This window comes from Coloeus monedula, assembly GCF_965178545.1.
Source record: "Coloeus monedula genome assembly, chromosome: 8".
Classification (NCBI taxonomy): domain Eukaryota; kingdom Metazoa; phylum Chordata; class Aves; order Passeriformes; family Corvidae; genus Coloeus; species Coloeus monedula.
The window spans coordinates 32,940,754-32,960,959 of record NC_138788.1 but is presented as its reverse complement, the minus strand read 5'-3'; the positions used below and the strand labels follow the sequence as shown (position 1 = coordinate 32,960,959).

General features: G+C 42.6%; 1 protein-coding gene across 2 annotated transcripts in view; it reads left to right on the top strand.

Annotated features, from left to right (window-relative positions):
* The first annotated feature begins 6,708 nt into the window (after positions 1-6,708).
* CACUL1 (CDK2 associated cullin domain 1) overlaps positions 6,709-20,206 on the top strand; it is a 42,777-nt gene continuing 29,279 nt past the window's right edge. For both annotated transcript variants that reach the window (XM_082286579.1, XM_082286578.1), the window contains exons 1-3: positions 6,709-7,093; positions 13,231-13,357; positions 17,579-17,681. In XM_082286579.1, the coding sequence (XP_082142705.1) occupies positions 6,835-7,093; positions 13,231-13,357; positions 17,579-17,681 (489 nt within the window). In that variant the 5' untranslated portion in view covers positions 6,709-6,834. The remainder of the gene's footprint in view (positions 7,094-13,230; positions 13,358-17,578; positions 17,682-20,206) is intronic.

Genomic DNA, 20,206 nt, shown 5'->3' with positions numbered 1-20,206 from the left:
CACCCCAGGATCCCTTCCCACATTTCCCCCTGAGAACCTCCCTTGTGGCTACCAGAACTATATTCTAGGCCTTCCAGTAATCTGCTGCTCACTCCTGGTGAGGATGTATCGCACCCACAGAGCCGTTATTCAAGCAAATCCCTGACTTACATGATCACTATTTATCAGTTTTCCTGTGTTATTGCTCAGAAAACCTTTTCTCCTCTGTGTTCAGCCCTGCAGATGACTGGCTCCACCTCTAGGCCAATTACAGTTGGCTCTACAGGGTGAGAGCTGCTTATGCTCAGGTTTTTATTTTCATTTTGGAGAAGTCAAACCAGAATGTTTTGTTGCATCGATGGATCTCAGTCACAGGCACATTTCTATTGTTACACTTACCTGATTAAAGTCTAGGAGGAAGGAAAGTTTTCACTCTATTCACTCTTATCATGAAAAACTCCCAAATATTTCCTAAACTTCTTACGTAAATATGTTGATAATGTCCCTTTAAAAAAACGATCCTCACTACTGAGAGAATACTATTGGCATCAGGTAATATCAAAATACTTTTCCCTTTTCACTTTTCACTTTTTTTTTTTTTTCCAAATGACAAAAGTTCTCATGCTTTTATACCCAACACATTTTTATATTTGCATTCTCTGCTAAAAAGCTAGAAAGGGAAACATGGGTTTAAGACTAAAGCTCAAAAGCTTTGGGAGATTCTCTGAAAATGTCACTTAGTGCATACTTTTATGTACTTTATTTTACTCTAACCAAAGTTTCCATGGACTCTCACATACTCTCTGAATACATTCTGAGAAAGAAATTAAATACTTAATGACAAAATAAACAAAATATGCTCTGGGAAGTCTATAGAGTTTGCTTTTTGCTTTTAGTCAAGAAGCACTTATTTGATAAATGGGGTGCTTTTAGAGATCTTAAAAGAGATTGCACACCCCAGTGGAGGCGGAGGCTCAGCACAAGATTACTGGGAGATAATGGAGCAAGTCAAATGGGAAAACATGATGAAACAGCAGAAAATTTACATGCTGTTTTGCTTCTTCCTTTTGCATTAATAAAACTGGGGCTTTTGTGTTTATTTCCAAAAGTTGCCTGTTGCTGGATGTGCCCACGTGCTGGATGACCTTCCCAATCCCGTGGTCCCAGCTGTGGACAGCTAATGCCAGGCTGGGAAACAGCACTGGGGAAACAGCCTGGGCAGCTCCAGATGCCTGGTTCTGTAAGGGACTGAACACATTTTCAGAAGAGTCTTTTCTGTCGCTTGCCCTGGCCCAATGTCACCCAAATAAATGAGACTGGCTGACCAAAGGCCCAAAAAACAGCCAAAACGAGGTTACTAATGAATAGCAGCCAATATATTTTATTATTTAACAGGAACTCCCCTTGATATTGGCTTATGGGACAGAATAGTCTGGTCATGCCTGTAGTTAGAAGGATTAACCCATATCGCATGCCACAGAAATGCTTGTAGTGCAAGCAATTTTTGCTTTATGCTAAAAGAATTGGGCTTTGTCTTGGTGCTGTAAAACCAAACCCAGATGAGCAAAATACATGTCCTGTTTTACAGGGTACACATGCCACCCACCCTGCAGCCCTCAGGGCTGGGCTTAGGACGCTTTTATGTGCCTGAGTGATGTGACAGAGCATCCAGAGTGTGCTCAGCTGTGGCTCTGGCCCAGGGAACACGGCTGTGCAGGGCTGGCTTGTCTCCTGTTCCCATGGGCCAAATACTGAGCTATTCTCACATGCAGGAACTCAGTGACAGAGACCTTGAGATAATCCTGTTAAATAATTTATGAGGGAGGAACATGTCAGGACGTGGCAGAGAAAGGTGACAGGACATACACACCACAGGGCAGGTGTGGAGCAAACCTTAAGCTCTGACCTTAAACAGAGCTTGTGGATAAAAGGGCACTACTTTTATGGGAAGCTAGGTGAGGCTGGTCTTGTTAATTATAGCAAATTAGTGTACTCAGGACCCTCACACCAGGCACAGATGATGCAGGGAATTGGACCAATAGTGGGGGAAACTGGAAAAATTTCAGTGCATATACTCCTGTAATCATTGTGCCCTTAATATCTTGGTGGTGAGAGCATTCAGACAGAGAAAGGGGAGCTGGTTTGAAAATGCATTTGTGTTTTAAACATTTTCACACAGTTCTGGGTTCTGTTCTCTTTGTAAGGCTGAGAAGTAGAATACAGCCTTGCTGAAGGACAGAAGCAGAGACACGCTTGAGCCTTGTGTAAAACTATCCCATGTACCCTAAATGCTAATTATCAAGCTGAGTTTTACGCACCCAGGGGTACCAGGAGCAGACCATGGTGCGACTCCTTTGCTCATTTCAGGAGAATATGAGCTGATTTGACTCTGTATTTTTGCTGTGCCCTGCAAAGCAGCTGTATGGGACAGCACACGGAAAGAACAGACATCCCTGGAGTGCCTATGCTCAGCTTTGATCAGCAGCTCACATCTACCCTGCTGTTCTCTGCCTGTTCCTTGCCTGCTCCCTAGCTGTGCACTTCTCTTCCCCACCAAAGGCACTCTGCTGGCACCTGGCAAGAGCATGCTCCTGCTGTCTTGGTGGGAATTAGCTGGAATTTCCTTTGTTCACAATAGACCTTCTGCCTGTGGAGGATGGCAAGGATTGTTCCTCTTGAGGCAGGTGATTTCTGCTTGTGCTGTGACACCTTCCACCAAACTCAGAAACTGATGCTTCAGGTAAAACATGTGAACAGCCTTTATTTCCCAAGGACTTACCACATAAACTGTGTTTTTTTGGTTTTTTCCCCCCTAGGCAGAGACCAACTGAGACGTTGTGATACAATGCAAGAGACTGCATATAGTCAGTGTGCATAGATTATATATAGTCATGAAACTCTAAGGGTGGTCTCTCCATCCTGTAACTGGCACGTTTTCAAGAAGACTTTATACTGATCATCTTGCCCAAAGTAGGAGTTGCTATTGAAAGGGGTATGCCACAAATTGCCAGACTGCAGAGGGCCTATCAGTTCCCTGTGCCTGAGCAAATCATCAATTGTCAAAATATGTCTCAAAAATAACGAGCACCTAAACCTCCTTTTAGGTTTATCTGCTCTCTGCCAGCACTCAGCAAGGGGCTGTCTTATTAAGCATTGAAAGAGCTGTGTTGCATGCTCCTCCTGACACACTGCTATTTAAGGCTCTGCTTAGCATTAATTTTTCTTTCTTGTCGGAATTATTTTCTCTTTTTATTTGGTTTTTAGAACCAGAGCAATATATCTGAAAAGCATTTTACATGCTGTGTTAGGGCTTGATTGAAATCCCCTTGAAATCAATGAATGCTTTCCTACTGACTGCAGTGGAACTGGTGCTTGGGAAATAACGAAGAAGTGTCTTTTAAAATAAGGATTGTATCCATGTCATAATGTTTATTACCAAGAATGGGAAATAAACCAAAACATGCATGTCTTTTCCCAACATGCCTCATATATCATTTAACTGCTACCTATGTACACCCAGCTGGGACACAGAGTGCAGAAACAGCTCTCCTGGGGTACTTAACAATTCTGCTTTATAAACACAAATAGATGAGAAAAACAAAATCCCCTTATCTGATTGATAGAAATGTTCATATAAAATTGAAATTTTGCAAGAGGAAACACCCAGCATTATGCAAGAGGAAACATGCAGTCTGCTTCTGAGAACCTGGAAGGAAAAGCTTCCTTGTAGTCTCATTTCTGTGAAGATCTGTGTAGAAAATATCTCTTTAATGCCTCACACTTTCCATGGATGAGTACTCTTAGGAAATCTCGATCTTCCTTTTTAATTTGTAGTGAAGCTTGTGGCTGTGACCTGGTTAACAAAAGTTGTGAGCCAAAAAAAAAAAAAAAAAAAAGAAGAGAAAAAAATATGATGAAGATGTAACAAAGGCTTGTAATACTTGTCTGGGTAATTACATACAGATCCAGGAGGCTGAAATGAAAGTGTGACATCTGCATGTTACTTTGTCATCAAAATTGCTGCAGTCTACTGATGAGCTAGTTACAATAGAGACAAGTCTCAAGTCTCCGAGGATGTTACAGAGATGTGAGGATCCTCAGGTCTTGACAGAACTGCATTTTTATGTGGTATTCTCAGCTATTAGCGAAAATAATTATAGTTGTGGTATTTCAAAATGTAACTTTGCCGAGAAAGTATTTAAAGCCTGAGTCGAATTTTCGCACGCTGATGAGGAAAAAAGGAAACGGCACAGAGAAGTCTGCGTGCAAAAACAAGGGCTGCTGCAGTGATGAACAATTTGATAGTGCCTTTATCAGCGTGCAGGCGTATTTTGAATAGCATGAGCCCTGGATGACTGTTGCAGCTTGTCATTTGCCTTATGGGAGGCAAGAAAGGGCTTCTTGTTTGATTGGTAAGATGAGCTGCCTTGTTGCACAAGACAATGGAGGAGAGTAGGCAGAGAAATGCTTGGTGAAGTATTTCTTAAGCTTTCTTGGATTCCTGCCACAAGGAAGTACAGTGAGTGTAGTCAAAGTGAATGGAGCGTTGTGAAAAGGAATTAGAAGGGCAAGGTACCTTTAAAGATTGTGGTAAAAACCCCCAAACAAGCACCAAACCAAACCAAACCCAACCCACAGCTGGTCAATAAATTACAGAGATGGTAACAGAAATAGGTGTGGGCAACAAGAGAGTAGGAAAGAGAAAAGAATGCATTTTAGAATTGAAAATGAAAAGAGGAAATTCTAGAACTGAAAAATGCTGGGTTTGTCTTACTTTTCCACTGCTCTTAGATGTTAACATAAGCACTTTTGAAATTAGTAAAACAAAGATAAAACTCTGCTGATAAGAGTAAGTTTCTGATTCCTCCTCAGGTCACGATGTTTTCAAATACTGGCAAACAATCTGAGACCCACTCCTGAGATCAGCAAGAGCAGATGAGTGGGAGGCTACAGTGGAGTTGCTCTGAGGGCTGAGAACACAAACGTGTCTTCCTTGAAGCAGTGAAGATATGCAAACTCCATTTACTTTTCTTCGTGGTTATCAGAGAATCACAACACTTACCTAAGCTGAAAATGGTTTGCTGCTTTAGCTTTCCAAGTTTAACATCCATTATAAATGACTCTACTGGTACTTGCATTACATTGCACATTCAACTCATTAAACACAAATTGTAGCAGAATGAACAAAAATGTCCTGTCTGTTCTCTTTCCAGATGTGGTTAAGGTGTAGATAGAAACAAATCAACAGCCAAAGCAGGCCTGTGAATATACTGAACCTGTTATCTGAGATCTGTGCATGATGTGCCAAATCAGCTTTTGGACTCTGAGACCGAATTGTGACTTGCTGGTGTTTACCAAGGTGGAAATTGGAGAGAAATGTCAGTTGGTTTGAGCAGAGCATTGATGTTCAAGGTGTGATCTTTACATCTAAGGGAAACATTGTTAGTTCAAAAATGTACAAAGTCCCCCCAAGCAACAGGGACAAACTGTTTTCATCACCTGCCGTTATCAAAGTGACTTGAGATGGTTCCACAGTGCTGTGAAATCAGTGGCATCTTCTGCTTTTATAAAACAGAACGATTTTGTTTCATGCTAAAATAGAGCCTGGTGCTTCTGTTTGAAAAACAAATGACATGTTTTTCACTTTTTATGAGACATTTTGGAAAGAAGGCAAGGCACCTCTGATTTTATCTACGTTCTTCACTTTTTTTTTTTGTTTGCCAAGCAAGATCAAAAACCGACACAGTGGAAATCTATTTTCAGTAAAAACCCACTACCTATTTCCGTTCTTCCATCACAGTACCCAGGTGAAAATGAAAATAGAACTTAAAGTAAGTGTACTCGAAGGCAACTAGGCAATATTATCAGAGAATCATGGAACATGAAGGGGTTGGAAGGGACCTTAAGGACCATCTAGTCCCAACTGCACTGCCATGGACACGGACACCTTCCACTAGGCCAAGTTGCTCAAGGCTCATCCAAATTGTCCCGGAACACTGCCAGGGACGGGGTATTCATGACTTCCGTGGGGAACCTGTTCCAGTGTCTCACCACACTCACGGAAAGAATTTCTTCCTAATACCTGACCTAAATTTCCCCTCTTTCAATTTGTATCCATTAATCCTTGCCCTATAGCTTCAGTTCTCGGCGAGGAGAATATTAAAAAGTACTTTTTAACTGTTACATCGTTTATAGCAAGACAAACGGTTTTATACGCTATTTGTGCAGGCTATTCCCCCTATTAACAGGAGAAGGGAAACGCTGTAAGGGAGCAGCGTTGTGCAGGGACTTCACAGGTCCCAGAACAGGCTGGGCTGGAAAGGACCTTAAGGATCGTTTGGCTCCAAGCCCCGCCATGGGGCGGGACACCTTGCACTAGCCCGGGCAGGTGCCGAAGAGCGGGGAGGGGGCTGACATCCCGATCCACGGGCGGTCTCTTTTCCAGAGGGTTGTCCCTTCCCGGCCGCCGCGGGCCCGCCAGGGGGCGCTGTCGGCACGGGGCGCGCTCTCCGCTCGGGCGCTGCCGGAGCCTCCCCGCTCCAGGGAAAACCTCCGTGGCATCGGAGAACCGGGAAGCGCGAACCCCAGGCGCGGGCGGGGAGGGAACCCGCGCCGACCGCGCCTCCTTCCGCGCGGCGCCAGTCGCTCCGCCCCGTAGGACTACATCCCCCAGCATGCCCCACGCCGGTGCCGCCCGGCGCGGTCGCCGTGTTCCGCCCGGCGCGAAGTGTCGCGCGGCGCGGCCGGAGCTGGGCTGGGGCCCGGGCCGAGCCCGCCGAGCCCCGCCGGGCCTGAGGCGGCGGCGATGGGCGGCGGGCGCTGATCCCGCCCCGCTCCCGCAGCCAGGCGCCCGCCATGGAGGAGGAGAGCATGGAGGAGGAGGGCGGCGAGGCCATGATGGACGACCAGAACCACAACAACTGGGGCGCGGGCGGCTACGGGCGGCACCTGCTCGGGGAGCGGCTGCTGCCGCCGGCCGGGCCGCCGCGCCCCGCGGGGCCCGAGCACAACGGCGCGGGGCTGCGGGGCTGCGAGCCGGGGACAGCCGCCGGCAGGGCGGGGGCGGCCGGGGCCATCGCCGCCATCAACATCAGCGCCTCGACCTCCAAGTTCCGTGAGTGACCCTGGCCCGGGCGCGGGGGGGCCTCGCCTGCTCCGCTGAACCCGCTGCCCCCGCTCCGTCTGGGGCCGGGCTCAGCGCTGTCCTACCCCGACGCGGGTCTCGCCCCGAGAGGCTTCTCGAAGCGAAGTCAAACGGGTTAAGGCGCTTTGGAAGGCGAAAATAACCTTTCCTCGCACAGCGCCCCAACTTCTGCTTTCCTGTCACGGTAGATCTGGCTGTAGACCTGGGAGAGTGAGCGTCGGCAGGGTTTTGGGCTGCTGCTTTTTCTGAAGCCTTTTAGCTTAGATCGTACTTTCCTATAGACTTTGTCTCTCTGCCTGAAAAACCTAGAGATGAATTGGAAGCCAGTTTGGGATTGCTGGTGGCAGATGTGGGCAGAGCCCCTGGAAGGGGCATGCTATCCCAGAAAGGACAGGTATCTGCAAAGGCCTGATGAGAACGACCGAGGATTAACTTACCCAAGTTAGCCCCAAAAATAGAATCATAACATTACAGAATGGTTTGGGTTGGAAGGGACTTTAAAGACCATCTTGTTCCAACCCCCTTTCTGTGAGCAGGGACACCTTCCTCTAGACCAGGTTCTCTCCTGGCCTTGGAGGGGTTCCAAAATGGCTTTCACGTGTAGCTTTTAACAAAAATGGCATTTTCCCCCTATTTTTTTCTGAGCTGGGATCGAGGGAAGGGAAGATCTTTTGCTATACATTTCAGTTCTACTTCTGTTTCCAAAAGTCACTTCTCTGGGCAAAATAGACCTTTTTTTCCCGTAGAATGTCGGAAAACTTGGATTTGGATAGTTAAAAGCACTCCTGGAAGTGTAACTGTGTAATTACCACGATAACATTTTGATGGGAAATGCACTTTATTTGGTGTGCCCTCCCTGCGCTCCCCAGTGCTCTCTCACCTGTCCATGTCCAGAGATGATCAAAGGCTCAAAGTTCAGGCTTCTGGATTTCTGCTTCTCGGGTAGCCTGGGTTTTGTGGCACATGGCCAAGGCTGGCTGCTTTGAAGTTGGGACTGCCAGGCTCTGTGAGCTCCCTGGTACTTTGCCTGCCTTGCTTGTCAGGGCTCCAGGTAGCTTGGGGTGGCTTTTAAACACTCGAGACAGCTGAAATGAGATGTTCAACCTTGCTAAACTAGGCTCTTGAATTCCTAGTCCAGATATTCAGAATCTTAGTTTCTTCTTCTGTGTCAGAATGAAAATGGTTTTCAAGCTGGACCTCCAGCAAGTGGGAAGGTGACTGTCCAGCTAATCCACAATCTATGTCTGAGGGGGAGAAGCAGCAGGAGAGCATGATTTTCCTTAGGATGTGGTTTTGGAGTTCTTGTTTTCACTTCTCCAGCACTGGTATCCCAACGTAATATCTTACAGATATTTTTTTTTTTTAATTATTTTCCTGCAAATAGAAAATTCTCTAAGTGAAATTCATTAGAACTTTTCCACTCCTTTGTGTTGAGGATAGTTGTGATGGTACATGGAAATGAATAGAACAAGTCCAGTGAAGCAGTATTGACTGAGAAGCTAAAGGAGCTGAGTTGAGATCCTGCCTGTTCTGATCCTGGCTCTGACAGAGGATCCCCTTAATCACCTTTGTTTAGTTTTCACACATAGAAAAAAGGGAGAGAGGTCACTTTGGATGTAAATGTTCCCAAAGAGGGAAACAGCGAGTGCAGGATCCCTGCTGCCTGCTCTGTCCCAGTAATGGCAGAACACGTGTGGAGAAGCTGTTTGCCAGTCCTGAGCTTGATAGGAAAGTTGTCCTCTGCTGCATGAGGCAGTTCCGGAGTTGAATGAGCAACAAGTCCCACCTTGCTGCATGAGGCAGAGGCTGTCCTGGACAGAGTATCCTTCCTGTCTTTCAGAGGGGCTAAATCCAGTTCTCCTTCCTTGAGATTTTGGTAAGACTGAGAACTAAAATTGGAATAATGCACAGTTCATTTAATAGCTTTTCTTAAATAGCTTTTCTTCTACTTGAAGCAACTTAAGAAAAACTTCTGTATTATGGTAAACTTTAAATACTTACAGTTGATCAGCTTCAGTCATGGTTGTGGATTTATAAGGCAATAGTGTTGTGAAAAGTATTTTGCAAAGTACATGAGGGAGAAAAGAAGACTAAGAACTTTTAGTACTTTAAGGAAAACTCTTCTGTAACAGTAATTGCAGCATAACTCGATTGTGGTGAACAATGAAGAGTTTCCTTCTTGTTTCTTTTACCCTTTTCAAGCAGGGATGGTTATAAATGTGGTTGATGCCAGTGCCATTTGGGACAGGCACATGTGGTGGCTGTGTGCACTGGCATATCTATTAAATCTGTTGCCTTCCCTGTTGCATAACATTGTTCAGTGCAGTGTGTGTGCACTGCTGCGTAGGCAAATGGTCTGATGAAGAAAAAGTTGCTTTTACTAACCAGCCTTAATGCAGGCTGAGAAACAGGTTATAAAAATAGAATAGAATTGGAAGCAACCACAGGACAAACTCATAAGCTTGCTAATGTATGCTGGGATGTGTCAGGCAGGGGGGCAGAGCAAAATCTTTTGTGAAAACATGCGCATGGGGGCTGAGAAAAAGGAAAGCACAGGGCCACAGTCTAGATGAGTCTTGGACAGCTGCCTGAAGAGTTTGTACACTTTAGCAAAATACAGAGGATTGTAGGGTGCACTGCTAATTGAGCAGTGAAGTTTTGTGTATGTCACTTGGTGAGATGAAATACAGCTTCTGAAAGATGCCTAGTTGCTTTCTTTCATTTTTATTGCCAGAATAAATGACAGATAATTGTCAGACTGATGTCTACATAGTTGGCAGTAGGTTGGATCAGCCATCCTGCTCTGTCTCTTGTTTTTTAGCTACAGATTTGAAAAAGTGAATGTGTGTAAGGTTTTATTACCAGTTTTGTGGGAGATCTATATCTACTCTTGGTGGTTTGTTTTTTTTTGTTGTTGTATTTTTTTTTTTTAAATCTTAGTGGGTTTTGCCATTCTTTTCATTGAAGTTGATATCAAAGAATTTGGTAGCTTGAAGCAGCCAGTGTTTCCATTTTGACTATAATACTGATATATCTAGGTTATGATAGCTCATGCATATTCTTTTTTACTTAAATGGTTTCACTGCTGCATTTCACTTAAAGTTTTCCTTTTGAACTTTTTTGCGTATGAAAAAGCAGCAGTTGTTGCTCAAACTTTACTTGTGAAGTCTTTAATAATTCTCTGGAAAATCTGAATTCTCTGGAAAATACTGACTTACTTCGATTCTATCAGAATGATTTCTCTCCCAGTCCCACCCCCCCCAAACTTGCTGAAATTGGGTAAAATCGTGCATTCTAGCATGCTTGCTTACAGAATATCAGTGTCACTTCCCAGAAACCAACTAAATTTCGGTTTGGGAGCAGAAGCTGTTGGGCAAATCCTTTTAAATATTGAATACCTAATGTAGGGATAAGCATTTAAGCACGACATCCTAAAAAGATGGAAAAGTAAAAACTTAAAGGACAGTCTGTCTTTCCTTGCTAAGGATCCGTGTGATTCCTTCCTTCCTGGTCTCGACCTTGTTCTTGCAGACTTTGTAGTTGGAAGGTCTTACTTTACACCACCCTTCACTTTTGTGTGTGTAAGCACTGCCAGGAGAAAAAAGGACATTACTAACTTGTGGTAGTTATTAAAATTTTAAAGTACTTTGTTTTCTGGATTAGAAGAATAAAAATAGTGATTATTCGGTTTATAGTCTTGGACTTCTAGCTATGTAAATATTGTGGTAGGTTTAGTTTCAGAACTGAAGTGTGGAAATCAAATTACATAGTACATGTAAGAGACTTTTGAATGAGAATGAAGCTTTTCTAGAATGTTACTGTGAATTTATCAGTACATTTTCTATGCAAGTCTCATGGGGCTGTTCATAAAAGGATTTTGTCCTTCACCTGTGCAGCATGTCTAATGGGCAGACCTTCCTGTCTGCTGCTGGTTTTTTTTTTCCATATTGTTAAAAAAAAAAAAATTAACATCTCAACAGCCTGGTAAAATTATTTTGCAGTATTCTCAATTCTTACTTGACTATTTTTTAAAAATTAATAGGGCTCATTTAATATGTTAAACCAGATGTGGGCGTGACTATAAATTGCAATCTTAAAGCAGGACTTGGTCTAATGTTTATGCTGACTTCAGTGTAATATTTTCTGTGGAACAGAATGGTTCTGTGGAGGCCCATCTTTTTTGGGGTAACAAAGTAAAAAACAAAAGCTCAAGTCTTACTGCTGAGTGTAAGCAGGAATAGTAAAAGTACTGTGTGGAGCTGCTCCTGAGAACATGTGCCTGGAGCATGGGCTCTGTAAGGGATGAGAACTCAAACAAGGCATTGCAAGGCAAGGAATAAAGGCTGAGTTTACTGCCAGGGAGGTGCTCTGCTGTTGCTGACTGCGTGGATGCTTTTAGTGGGGGAGCCGACTTGTTGGACTTGTTAACTGAAATGCTGGTGGCTGTGTACCCAGCCCTGTGACCATCATTCACCTGTTAGCAAACAGGGATGTCCTTTTGGATTGCACGCTGGGCTCTTGGGGCAGTGTCCTGCAGCACGTGGTAGTGGGGACCTGGCCACTGCTCAGACACCTTGAGGTTAGCTAGATGTGATTCTGTGACAGCTATGGAGCAAGGGTGGACCCATGGCTGTAGCTGGATGAAGAGGAGCCGGGAGTGCTGCACTAACATCCTTCTCTAACCAAAGTTTCTGGCTGAAATACCCTAACAAGACACACAAAGAAATCTGTAGTACTTGCTTGTACAGAGAGAGTTCCAACACTTCCTTGTCTCACACCTCTCTCTATTCCAGGTTCTCTTTATAATCTTTTTTTCCCCCTCACGGTACTCCTAACTGTTTTGCCAATTTCCTTAGAATTGTTCCTCACAATGCTGCCAAAAGTGACTCACTCAGCTCCTTTCAACCCCTTGTGAAAATACCTTTCAAAAATACTGCTTCTCAAACCCAGCAGTGAATCTACATTTAAATGTGTATTTAAAATTCATCCCTAACCAAAAGATTTCTCTCCAGTGTTGTGTCTAAACTGGTCTGTGTGGGGTGAGAAGTATCTTTATTCTCTGTTCCATATAGCCCAGACTTATATGCGCAGTTCAGATGAAGAAATTATTTTAGATTTCCTGTGCTGGATAGTTTTGATCCTTTTTTATTTTGATAGATTTGATTTGATTTCATAGCTTGAATTCAAATCATAGGTTTGGTTAAGGTGCTGTTGGTTGCTGAGGGCTTTTTTGAGTGGGTGCTGTGAAGCCGTGGTGGTGTGACAAGGCAGGGAGGTAGTGCTGAGAGTACGGCCCTGAAGGGAGGGTGTGAACCTGTTGGAACTGAGCCACGAGTGGTTGGTTCAGAAATCCTCCCTGAAAAGAGAGATCCAAACCCTTCTGTGGCTTTGAAGGCACCCTGAGTCACTGGTGCAAGAGGGTGCAGTTGGGAAGCTCAGGAGGAAGATCAGGGAGCAGTGGGGAACGCTAATTTAAACACCTCCTATTCTTCCCTGCGGTGATCCTTATCTGGAAAAGGAGTGTAATTGTCCCTGCTAGAGGGGAACTGCAATACAGATACAAAAAAGTTGCCTGGAAGCCTAACTGAAGTTGAAGGCAGAGGGAATTGCATCAGCTTTTAGACCGAGGAAGGTGCTGGTCCCACCTGAGACTTGTGAAATTAATACATCTGCTGGGAAGGATTATTCAGAAATAATAATAAGTCTTGGCCAGAGCTTGTTCTCCTGAATGTGAAGATGCCATGTTAATAATTGATTCTGAACTGCCACAAAATTACATAATTCATTAATCTGAACTAATCTTTTAATAAATTTTTGTCATTATATTTTCATCTTAGAACTCCCAGGGGTTTGCTTTTCCTTGTTACTTGGGCCCCAGAGAAATACCCAAGCATTGATTTGGCAGGTTTCCTGATTTTATTTTTTGTAATTACAAAGATACAAATTCAAGTCTGGACTTTAGTTTTAGATGAGGTTGTCTTGGTGGAAGTGAGCTGTTCCCAGGTTTTTTGGCCTGCTTATTGGTGTGGTGTGAAATCACAGAGCATTCACTTGCTTCTAGTCTTTTAGGTGAAGTTACTAAATCTATTCTTGTCTTTTTCTTGCAGTAATGAATGTTATAACAATTGAAGACTATAAGAGCACATATTGGCCAAAGTTGGACAGTGCCATAGATCAGCTTTTAACTCAGAGTCCTGGTGACTACATCCCTATCTCCTATGAACAAATATACAGGTAAGGAAATACTTTAAATACTACACAACTTATTTTTTCTTTAAAATGAAATGTTTATTTGATCTTGCCGCCTATGCATATGGGAACATATAGACAAATGGGAAGGTTATGTGAAATACAATACTGTTTAAATGGTTAGAATGAGTAATAGGTAACATATCTTGACACACTGTGTTAACAGGAATAAACGTTAAAGAATTAAAATGCTGAAAACACTAACATTAAAATAAACTCCATCACAGTTGCTTAGTGTAATGTACTAGGAAATGTATTAAATCTCAACATCCTTTTCTCCAAAGAGATTGGCATGGTAGGCAGTTAACTTAATGTGTCAGAAGGCTTCTTTGCCATATCTGATTTGGTGTGGTTGATGTGCAGAAGGAAGTAGAAGCACCTGGTGCCAAGGTCCTTTGATGTAAATTGTCATTTGTGTGTTATGCCTGAGGTGGCTTTGGTGTGTTCTCCTCTTGCCCAGCCATGTGCAGTTCCAGGCTGTTGAAGGACACTCCTTTGCATCTCCATTCTTGTCTGGAGGAGGCTTGGGCTGTACCTGTCTTGGAGCTGCAGTTTGTTCTAAAAGGGATCTAATCACACACCAGAACTGCCCTTCAGGCTAAGCTCATGTGCAGTACTGGTGATGGTGGGGGATTTGCTTGCCCATCGTACTGCTGCTCCAAAATGCTAAATGCTTTAGAGACCTGGCAGTTTCTTAAGAGATTAACTAAAATGGAGATTATTGTTCTGTAGGTGGCAAGTATTCAGGGTGTTGGTGAAATGGATGGGAAGTGGGGGACTGCTGCTGGATTTACTGGCCAAGATAACTGTTAAACGCCCTGGCCCTTGGCAGCATCATAACTGTAACACTGCTGTCTTGGATTTCTTCACCAGTGTTGCCCTCTGCAGAGTAATGCTGCCAGCTCTGTCACTGAGGGCTCTTTTTAGAGACTTGCAGCTCTGTTGCCTCTTGCTCTTAGCCACTTTATCTCTGCCGTTTGAAACTTTGGATTAGGGAAGCAGATAAAAAAAAAGCAGGTGTTTAGTTTTGCCCCTTAGTTCCTGTTGAAAACTTCAATAAACTTCCTCTTTCCTCTCCAAACTTTTGGAACAACTTTTATCAGGACTCAGATATCATGTGTATAAATAATTGAGATGGTCATTTGAATTAAGAGAGACGGTTTTAGTGTAAGTAATCAAAACCCTTCCCAGCTCAAAATCTCCAATGTGCAAACAATCTGCAGTAGGACATATCTCAGAAGTCATCTCTGATAAAAGTAGGTGTGCAAAGTTAATGGTTTAATTATACCTAGTTATGGTTTGCAGATAACTGGAGTTTATCCATGTCACCTTTCTACTTCTCAAAAGTTTTATTTACTGAAGGACTGGTGGGTTTTCAGTTTCGCATGGATAACCCCTGTACATCTGGGGCACTTGGTGCAGGACTCTAATGATGCATGGATAACTGTTACATGTGTTTTACTATTACCAAAGCTAAAGATTTTCCATAGTTTAGTGTTACTGGTAAAGCTGGTGTGTGTCAGTTTTGTTCTAAAAATTTATGTCTGTGGTTGTAATTACTCTGACACAGCCTCTTCCAACCAGGAGATAGATTTTTGTTTTTTCGTTAATATTTTTAGACTGTTCCTTTGATTGACAGTCTGGACAAGATAGATTGACAAGGGAAGAATAATTAATTTTTTTTTAATTGAATTTAATAAGAATGTTTGCTTGGATTATTGTTGAGAGTCTGTAGCAGACTTGGAGTTTAGATCGTCTCTGCTTCTAGAACTGGAAGAACAGCCTAAAGAGCTAGGCCAGTTCTTTAGTCTGAAAGACAGAATGTTTCTTGAAGTGGTTCAAACAGCTACATTTTTTTTTTTTTCTTCACAGTGAAACTGAGGTGAAAATACTACTGTATTTTTGGTCATCTTTGTGCTAACTAAAGGAATTGAGGCTTCCATAATGCAAACTCAAAATACATTATTAGAAACCCAAACTGCTATATTTGACATGGTCAGTGACAGCTGTAGCTGCCTACTCTCCAGCTGTGAGAGCTGGGAGATAACTTCCAAGGTGTGTATGCAGATAATTACCACGGACCAGTTGATCTGTAAGGTATCAAAGTGTCATTAGTGTCTGTTTTCAACTGCGAGCCCAAAGCCTGCCTGTGGATAGTCACTTTCTGTTACAAAAGGGTTGGATAAATTAGCAGAGAGGTGTGAAGGAAGGTTTGAGATGAGGAAAATGTGCTCAGCTAAGTTGCACTTCTGGCAGCCTGCACTGCCTCCCAGATGCAGTGCAGTTTTCTGTTCCTCAGGACAACTTAGAGAGCTTGAGTGTTCATCCCTGTCAACCACTGCTTACCCTCCAGTGTCCTTTTTGGGACTTCCTTTTCCTAAGGTGTTTGGTTATGTTAAAGAACTAACAAGCTTGTGACTTCTTTTGGGTAATATCAGGGTAAGGATGATTCCCAGAATTAGCCCACAATCAGGAACTGAAAAAAGGATCTCAAAATGGGGAAGGAACCTCTAAATAGAAGTGTTCAAATAAAACGTAAACATACCCTGTGTGTACATGGGAAGACTGGTGTGTGACTACAGAACATGTTGTAGAAAAGAGGCAGCAACACTAAGGAGAAGTGTGCTTTAAAATTCAGTTTAGTTGCATGCAAATAAAGTGGTCAGCTTGTGAAAGTGGCTGTGTACTAGTTAGCTATGGAACAAACAAATGTATGGCCATTTGCTGTGGTTACCCAGCTGGCCGATTTTGTAAGAGATACAAATACCAGTCTCACTTTTTTTATCAGTGTTTCTCTCTTTGATCCAAACTAAGCTGATATTTTTGCTCTTAGAAAATGGCATTGTACCAAAATAGCTTTTGCAGTTGCTTGTCTCAATATAGGATCTGCTATTGGTAGACTTGATGTGAAAGAAAAAGGATGACCTTGACTGATAATATTTAACTAATATCAAACTACAGATAGTTATTTTTAAAATACAGTAATACAAGAGGTGTGGGGGTGTCTTTTGGTTTTTAAGAAATAACATGGTTCACCAAATAAGCAGACTTTTGCCATCTTTGTAGTTTGCCTGTCTTAGCACCACCTTCTCAGCAGAGAATTGGAAAGTCTTAGTTCCTGTACACAGTGTTGCTGCCCCGTAGCTTTGGGCTTTTGGGGCCCTTGAAAGCCTGCAGAATTCAAGGCTGGGGTCTGGACCTCCCTGGAAGTCAGTTGTTTGCACATGTCCTAAGAGCAGTCTCTGGCCTAAATTGCTCGCTGTTACAGTTCTTGGTACAGAGCAGGGGAGAGGGGAGCAGAACAGAGGAGATGTGACTTGCTCAAGATACCAGGTGAAGTCTCCCTGGGCCTCTTGGGTTTGGGAGCTAAATTTCAGAATGCTGACTGAGGAGTAAAAGCTGCTTGGTATAGATGAATACTGGTGCTAGTCCTGACAGCGATGACTACTCTAATAATATCTTGCTGAAAGTAATACATGTATTTGTTTTACAACTGCTGTAAATATGTCTTCAATGAATAGCTTTATTTTGCAGATGTTACATTGCAATATGAGAGCAATAAAGTGTTAAGAAGCAAAGGTAACACTGAAGACCAGAGTTAACACAGCAAAGCCATGGAATGCAGAATTAAAAGTTTTGTTGCTCTTTTTCTTCATCTTTCTTTATTGTGAAAGTGTAGAATTTTCTTCAAATATAAGTAGCAAACAATGAAGTAACATGCTTGGGTCTGTAATTTTAGAACTTTTCCCATTTCTTTTTAAAGCTACCATGGTTTTGATGCAACTTCTATAATACTTGTCAGTGTTACCCTTCTTTTAGTAAGGGTTTTGCCCTAGAATATTGATAAAATTGTTAAACCTGTTTATTTTAATGGAGACTTCATTCACAAAGGAGAGACAAAGCCAGAAGTAGGAATGTGCTGTTGACAGAATTGTCCTGGCTGTTTTGAAGTGCACTGTTAAGAGAACTCAAGTTAAAATGACGTTGGGGAGGGGGAATGGGATGGACACCCCGGAGCCTCCAGGGGAGCGGTAAGAGCCTGCTGGAACTCATTCCAAGCTTCGGACTGTATTTAAAAGTTCAACAATCATTCAGTTAACTCTATTATCCTCTAAACTGAAACTTGAACAAAATGTTTTGAAGTCTGTTACCCTTCACTGCAAACTGTTGTAAGTTCATTGTTTGTTCCTATATTTGTTTCTGCAGTTGTGTGTATAAGTGTGTATGCCAGCAGCATTCGGAACAGATGTATAGTGACCTAATAAAAAAGATAACTAACCACTTAGAGAGAGTCTCAAAGGAGCTGCAGGTAAGAAGCTGCACAATCTAATTCTCTCTTTCCTGGGATCTGTGATTATATCAGAGCAGCATGTAGGTGGCCCATGGAGGGGATTGCTATTAAGACTGATTTACATTAACTTACAAAATTGTCTACTACTTCATTCACTAATGGGCTGTCAGACAGAAAACCAACTACTAGGTTGGCACTGCCAGACCTTGGAGGTCTCAACCATGTGGAGAGCAGTGGCTAAACCTGAATATATGATACAGAATGGAGAATGGGAAATCTAAAGTATAATCTGGGATGTAAATACCTCAGTCAAACATGATCTGAGCACATGAGATAAATGTCTGCCATTCCTGTGTAAATGTGTATAAACTGTTTATGGTTCTTGTGCACCACAAGCAGCACAAAACGGAAAATCTGAAGGAAAAAATTTAGGTGAATTAAATATAGATTGTGGAGTATAATTTAAGAATTACTGCATATGGAATTCTGTTACAGCTTATTCTGCATTTTTCTTGCCCATCTCTAGATGTCAGTGGTTTACAGCAGTCGTAATATATACAGTTTGTATTTCCCTATCCTTCTCTGCATCTTACTTGTGCATCCATGGTTGTTTTCATGTCTATTCCTTGTTGAACATTCCTTTTAGACTAGAGTCTCCAGATATGTACTTGAAATTGTCACTGCTGTAGCAGCAACACTGCTTGATTTTTCCCTGCAGCTTTTTTCACTTCCATAACTGATGTCTGAGTCCTGTACTCAACTGCAGTGCATGAAGTAGAGATGCCAAATATAAAGAAGCTCTAAACTACAGCAGCTTCTTCAGTGCTTCTAACACATTGATAACTAATTTCTGTCAGCCCAAAACACTCTTAATGCTTTAACTGCATCAGATATTTCTGGCTAAACGTGCATTCCCACGAAAATATATAGCACTGTGATCTCTCTGATGTCCTTTTTGTTGCACTGTTTTCCTCTTGTGGCTTTCCTTATAAAGAAAAATAACTATCCAGCATTTAATAGGCATGGTATTTGCTAGGTTCTTTCTTCTTTTCTCTTTTATGTTCTCTTTATTCCTCATGGAGTGACAGCCTCAGTGTTCTGTAAAAATTGCTTGGAGTTGATGAACATAGTATTTAAAATAAAGCCTTCCCTTGGTTCTGCTGAGCTGGTGCAGCCTGTACATTTTTTCTCCTGTTTGTGAGAACTATGATTCATTTCAGCTATACAGGTTTGACCAGTTCTTCTGATATATCCCATGGTAATACACTGCTTTAGTTTGATTTCAGTTTAGGAATACACCAAATTCTTTACTCCGTGCTAATCCTTGACTCCTTTCTCTTAAGTCCCAGAACTGAGGCAGCTGATCTTAAAGTTTGCTTTAGCACATATGAGCCTAAATAATTCTGCCAAAAAGCAAGGCTGCCTTCTGAACATCAGCTTGCTGAAAGAATAGTTGACAACTGTTTAATGCAATCTTAGCCTTGCAAAAGCTTCCTTATGTAGGTTAGACACACCTGTAATATAACAGGATACCATCTTTGTGTGCATTATGTGAGTTTTGTCTGACGTGTGAACATGACTTGGCTTTTGGATGACAAATGGATCTTTTTGAGCGGCTGGAGGTAAAACTCACATGCCTCAAAAATTGTTCTATAAAGAAACTGTTTTAGCTGTGGGTTGTGAAATTTACTCTTAAGAAATTATTCTACTACAATGTATTTTATTATACTGATACTTCTTTGATCTTAATACATTTTGGTGACATTCAGTCACTCGGGGTTTATGTTGAAAATGCAGTTCTAGATCTTTATCCTAGCAACAACAGCAAATTACTTTGTAAATGTTAGTTGCTTGGAAGTTTCTGGTTCAGACAGGCAAACAATAAAAAAACCTATATATGTGAATCCTTTTAATGCACAGTTTGTGGTGTTTCGCTTTCTGACATAATCTCATTCACCTGCCAGCAACATTTGAGAGTTCTGTTTGTTTGGCAAGCTATGACTTGATGCAGGTTGTTAGTTTTTAATGTTCAGAGATGCAAAAGTATCCCAGTATAAGCAGGAATGTTGGTGTGTGTCAGAAAACAGATGGTTATGGAAACTGAAATGTCAGGCAAGTGCAATGTCTTGCTCTGGACAGGCCAGCACCTTCTTTGCATAGCAGTATGACAGCTAAATGGCAAGTGGGCTGCAGAATGTCTGCCTGTAACCAACATGCCAGAGCAAGCTGTCTCCTACAGGAACCACTCATCAACAGCCAAACCAGTAAAACCCAGATACCAAACAGTAAAAGTGGGAGCACCTCAGGGGACTGGTCAGACTTGCTCTTGCATGGATTTAGTCTTAATGGAGTTTGGTTTCTCTCTTCAGGGCATTCACTGCAGAAACTCCCCATATGTATTTATTTCCCCCCTCCCTGTGTGTGTTGTCTGAGCAGCTGGCCACAGCTGGAGTCAGCAGAGTGATGGACACATGGACACATGGGTATCCTGAGCTGGAGTCAGCAGAGCGATGGACACATGGACTCGTGGGTGTCCTGAGCTG